This window comes from Chaetura pelagica, unplaced genomic scaffold (assembly GCF_000747805.2).
Source record: "Chaetura pelagica isolate M959 unplaced genomic scaffold, ChaPel_1.0 scaffold74, whole genome shotgun sequence".
NCBI lineage: Eukaryota > Metazoa > Chordata > Aves > Apodiformes > Apodidae > Chaetura > Chaetura pelagica.
Window position 1 is genome coordinate 2,093,062 of NW_009952982.1, and position 6,226 is coordinate 2,099,287.

General features: G+C 35.4%; 1 protein-coding gene across 1 annotated transcript; it reads left to right on the forward strand.

The window, feature by feature from the left end:
• Positions 1-428: 428 nt before the first annotated feature.
• On the forward strand, positions 429-5,999 carry GAL (galanin/GMAP prepropeptide). The gene is made up of 5 exons (XM_009996432.1): positions 429-509; positions 1,072-1,126; positions 2,473-2,559; positions 5,627-5,704; positions 5,953-5,999. The coding sequence occupies exons 1-5, from the start codon at positions 429-431 to the stop codon at positions 5,997-5,999; spliced, it is 348 nt and encodes a 115-aa protein (XP_009994734.1).
• The last annotated feature ends 227 nt before the right edge of the window (positions 6,000-6,226 follow it).

Genomic DNA, 6,226 nt, shown 5'->3' on the forward strand with positions numbered 1-6,226 from the left:
ACTCAGGGGAGGTGGAGGAGAGAGGGGTGGCTCTCGGCTCCCCTCCCCCTCCCGGAAGGTGCTGCTGCAGCCCATAAAGAGCGGAGAGAGCACAAGGTGGGCGTACAGACATCCACGCCCGCGCATTGTGGCCATGCAGTGAGTGCCCGCCATAGGACAAGCTGCCCCGCCACCAACAACAGGTGAAACGCTGCGAGGAAGAGACTGTCGCACCCAGCTCAAGGTACTCACCTCCCTACCTCTCAGCCTCTCTCCCAGTGGGAATCTGGGTGCCAAGCCGGTAGTCACAGCCACCCTGCCAACATCGGGAAGAAGATTCACCCCCAGTTCCAGCCTGCGGCAGGGATGCTTACATGCCCTGAAGGATCCGTAACTGGAAGGCAAAGTGATAACTCAGAGCATTTACCCTAGTACTCTTTTCTTTCCAGATGCAGAGGTGCACTAGTGTCCTGCTTCTGTCTTTAATCCTTAGTGCCACACTGTCGGAAACATTTGGACTGGTTTTCTCAGTAAGTACTTATTTCAGTGTTGGAGCTGGCAAGTACCAGTAAATCTTGCAGTGTTATTTAGGTACAGGGGTTGGACAGGATGCAGTGCTCAAAAGCATTTTGGGCAGTAAACAGGTTTTTGGAATTTTGGGCTTTGAATACTAGCTCCCTTGCAACAAATAATATGACTAAAGGGGGAAAAGTGTCTAGTTTATGGACCAAAATTGAATGCATGTCCCATCCAACTCAAAAAGCATTGTACATACGGACTTTTTAAATCAAGAGCTGTTACGTAAATCCAAACAATTAAAATAAAACATTGTGAAAAAAAACTGTGATTAAAACTGGGATTGTAAGGAGGTAATATAAAGGTGGAGTATAAAGTCAAAATTTATTACTTCAGAGAGTGATTTGCAGTTTTACATTTGGTGTGAAAGCTTCAGACCCCATGGATGTCAACAGCAAAACTTCAAGCCTTCAGAAGATGCTTCCTGCTAAGAGAATGTTCATTTGAATGCTGTTTGTTTTGTCTTCAGAAAGCACTGTGTAGTTCACGTAATAATATACTTGCATTTTTTTTAAGGCAAAGGAAAAAAGAGGCTGGACTTTGAATAGTGCCGGTTACTTACTTGGGCCACGTAAGTCAAGTGTTCCTTTTTTTGCATTATTTCAAAATGCAGTCTTTTCTTGTGAACCACTTTGCTGTAGTGTGCTACTAATGTTTCTGATTAATATAGTAATTTTGTCTAAACCTGCAAGACTGAAAAAACTCATTTGGGAGAATGTGTAGATTGTTATATGTCTGTCTATTATAGAATTGAATTCTCTTATATAATAACTGTTATTTTGTAAAGCAGACTTTATATGCAGAAGCAAATCTGGTCACTCTTTGAGCTCCTGAACTGTAGTTTTCATATGACAAATGCTCCTTCCTCTGGAAGTGTTACAAAATCTTATAGCATCTTAGCTTTCAAAAGAAGAATGGCAAAATCTTATAAATGTATTTAAGATACCACCTTTTAATCTATTTGAAAATTGTTTTGTTACCTGGCTTTATTATACTTTTCCCAATTAAAACAAAGCAAATTAAAGCAATAACATGCAAATTCATTACTTTAAATACTGATAGCTTACTGCGTGAAAAATATGTAATGTTTTTAAAATACAGGAGCACAGTGGCTTACAAATATGGAGAACCATGACGGTAAAGAATGAGAAAAGTGAAATGCAATGCTAATCTGTCTCAAATATCTGTTGTTGTACCATTATTTATTGTTAGTGTAATAATGTAATAATAAGAAACATTACCAGTGTTTCTATATGTTCAGTCTCTGTGATTCATGACAAATACTACAGGTACTTACTGTGACTCTCTTAATTCTTTTTGTTACCTTAGGGATACTTAAAAACAAACCAAAAGAACAAACAAAACAATGCATCTTAAATGTCTGGGAGTGTATTTTCCTCAAGCAGATCTAACCAAACTGGCAAAGATACTGTGGGGAAAAGCGCTATTTATCTACGACTGGATAATAGGAATCGTCATTTGTTGCAGGTTATATCGATCAGCTTTTACTGATAAAGGGGAAGAGAAGAGGTACCACGGGCATGTAAGATAGTTTTTGAAGGTTATTAATGTAAACTATCAGCAGTTTTCTTTTAAGCAAACTCATTTGCAACATTTTATTAAAATAGAGGAAAGAGAGGAAAAAAAAAACTTTCCAAATTATATGTGAATGTACAAACTTACATTTTCTTTACAGGTTTAGCATACGTAGTACAGGACTAGGTCTGTAAATTATATAAATCATAAGCACAAATTCGGGAGCAAGGTTATTTAGTGATCCATTAATTTCCTCTTTGTCATTTTGGACATCTGAAGTGCCCATCACGGTATTTTCTTTGAAGTACAAGAAAAGCAAGCAATATAGCAAAAATTGTTCTTAAGTCAATTAACTCTTCTAATTTTTAATTTATTTATCAGATGCAGTAGACAACCACAGATCTTTTGATGACAAGCATGGTTTCACTGGTAAACGTGAAATACAGCCCGATGAGGCTATTAAAGCAGGTAATGGAATTCTAAAAGTCAGTATTGTTAATGTTTTTTATATTTAGTAATTTATGTAGTGTTATTGAATTAACTGACTACCTAGATATAAGACTATTCCTGCATTTAAAAAAAAAATCCTAATAAACATGAAAAGAAGAAAAATGAAATTTGGCCACTCAGTGTGATCCTTGTATATGGTCATATTTCAAGTGTCTTGGTGCCTAGGCAAAAGTATTGTAATTATGTTGCTTTTGAAGTAAAATAGATCATACTACCTGGAATAAACCTGTTTTGATTTTTTTTTTTCTTTTCATATGTTCAAATAAGTATTTCAAATGTCACTCAAGACCTGCTCATAACACGCAAGAGTTATTTTTTTTTAGCAAAGAATGAGCCATTAATGTAAACTTTTGTTTATTTATTTATTTATTTATTTATTTTAAGTTCTGATACTCCAGAGCTGAAACTACACCTCAGAACTATATGGCATTGTTTATGTTTTAAGAGTATTCACTATAAAGAAAAAATATTCCATGTTAAGTCTCACAAATGTTCCCTATGTTTAAACAATATGGATTATCGTCACTAAAACACTGAGAATCTGATGAAAACCAGACTCAAGTCAATATATTGTTTTGAGGTTGCAAGTAATATAATCTAGTAAATTGCAATGCAGCCTTGGTCTGCATTTGCCATTCAAATCTGGGCATCTACAAAAGATGTCCAGGCTGCCTTTATGAAGATAAGCTGTGAACTGGGATGAATCTCATTTTCAGACTGTCAAAGAATGATCTGTTCCTCACTGCAAACTAAGAAAGCAGTATTTACTTGACTACTAGTGCATTCATCACTGCACTAATGGGAAAAGACAATCCCATCTGGAAAACTCTCAGAGGCTATTGTAAGTCGCCCCAGCACTATGCAAATGTAGCTAAGACTAAGTAAATTCATAAAGCAATGTGCTTAATCTGAAGTCACCAACCCAGTTACTTTGTAAACAGAAGAGTAACAATTATATAATTGCTAGTTCTCAGATGCCTGCCAGTTTAGTTCTGGTACATAGTTACATAGTTTTGCATGTGTGGTACTTTTTCTGGTTGTGGGTTTGGTTTGGCTTGGTTGGTTGTTTTGTTTGGGGGAAGCAAGAACCTCCTTCCTCTAACACCGGTGTAAAAATAGCATTTTGCCAGTCAGAAACAATGCAAAACAAAGATATTTATAATCTAAGAATGCAACATGTTGCCATTTGTGAGGACAGGACCATCTCCTTTGCAGGAGTATGATCTTCAGGAACTATGAAACACTTTTGCCAGGTATTGCTGCACCTCCATGACTACAAGTAAACCCAACCAAACTAGTTGGATGTGACCTGAAAATTGTATAACTGCCTCCATTATGAACCTCATTTTAGATGCTTTCCTCTCATCAAAAGTATTTTTTGAAGCTGAAGTTTATTATTGAATTGCTATCCAAGGGACATTCTGAATATAAAAAAATGGATAAGCTAGTCAAAGTTCTTATTTTAATTGAAATATTTTTTGTTGGTTTTTGTGTTTTGTTTTGGGTTTTTTTTAGATAAATTTGTGAAAGTATCTTAAAATGTATATATACCCATTATTGCTTTAAAAGAATTCATGCAAAGGGCTACTCTCTCCCTCCTTGAAAGAATGCTGCAAACTTCACAGGCTCACCAGATAACCTAGAAGAATTTGTATGCTGTATAACTAAGTCCTGGGGTGGGAACAGAACAAAATAAACTACAAGCATAATTAGGAAAATTTTTAAATTCCAAGAGCATAACTGTTTCTGTACTAGAGTATGCAAGTAATCGGCTATATGCAATTAAGATCAGTAGCAGTATATACATGTACACATGTAGAATATGCTCAAGTCACTAAAAATATTTATCCAATAAATCATTAATTATCACAGTGGTAATAAAATCTGGGTCAATAAACTATGAATATGATTCATCAGTCATGACAAAAATCTGTAATAGGTATGAGGGGGATAAAAATTAAATTAAGGCAATCTTCAAATAATACATATAATGTACATAATAAAAATATCTCTGTGTCAGTTTAAAGACTGGAAGACAAGACAAGATGCAGTTTTGAACTCTTAAATGCTGATTCTTTATATGTTCAGAAACCTCTGTGTCCTTCACAAATACACATCAATATTTTTACTTGTGCTACAGAGCTCAGTTTGCCTGTATGTCACTAGAGGACAAAATCTTCTCTTTCATCATGGAAAAACTCTCCCAGCATTACCTGCTGCCAAGTTAGTCTTTCAGGGACTGTATTATAAGTGATGTACTAATGGATTGTCAGTCAGACACTGGTACCCTTCTGTTGTGTATGCAGAGAACTAAAAAAAATCCTAGGGAAAAAACCTACCATTCTTGCTCTAATAAAGAACAATTCTCCATCCTGTTGATAAAAATTATTTTTTTTAAACACAGAAAACTTCTCAACCTCCCAAAGTGTAAGAACAAGCTCCCAGGGAGCTTGATAGATTGGGCCATTTAAAAAACATCAAAAAGCCTACTACCACAATTAGTAAATTAGATTTACATATTTACATATGCAAAATCAAACACCTTTCTGAGCTTTTAGTAAAGTCTCAGGTCGAGATTTTGGACTACTGTATCACTTGAGTGGCTTACTGGGAACTAAGTCAGGCTACATAAAGAATTTTAACTGTTTTTTAAAGCTGAGGAATTTGTTTATTTACTTTTCCCTACAATCTCAGGCTAGTGGACATAAAGGCAAGAATTCACAACTGCTACAGAACTCAGAAGACCTTAAAGGCCATGACCTTTATCAACCTGTGAAAGCAGTTCCTAGGCCGCAATAACATACAAAGCTGGGCAATTTTGATTCTGAATGTTGCAGTTACCTACCTTAAAAAGTGGCTTTGCTCTTCAAAAAAATGTTTTCCCTTAAAAAATTTAAAGGAAAAAAGAAGTTTCAGATAGCTTTTTTCTCAGAGTAATCACATATAGCCACACATAGCCACAATGTCACATGCATTGGATGTATATACTGTGTTAACATTAAGTAACTACCAACTTGTTTTATAGGGAATCTTGGAAGGACACTGGCTGATGAAAACATTGTGCGCACAGTAATTGAATTTTTGGCTTATTTACATCTCAAAGGTTAGTGAAAACCTTTATAATATTTAACATTGTCCCGTGTAAAATTTATTGAGAAGACAGGACTATCCTTGAATGTACAAGTCTGCTACTGATTCGAGTGCACAAGACTTTGTAAAGCATCTCCATTGAGGGAAGGAATTGTCAATTTCCTTTTAGTGCACTTAGGAATAGGCCTGATTTAAGAGAGTTCAGATGCCAAGATTAATATGCATACTTATGTATGTTAATTATTTTTTTTCTTTTTGCAGAGGTTGGAGCACTTGACAAACTACCAGAGGAAAAAAACCAGTCTTGAAAAGAATATATTTTATTTTGTTGTAAAGTAGATTTAGATTGAATTTTAAACAAAAGATCCAAATGAGCTGAAGATCAGAAGTAGTATTTGCATTAACCTGATAAATGGTCAGTATTCTGTCCTTTGGTTTTTGTTTGTTTGTGTTTTCTTATTTGCACTTTTTTTTCCCTCTCCTGTGATGTTATAGTGTAAAATTTGGCCTTTGTAAAATTTTTCTGTAGGTAAAT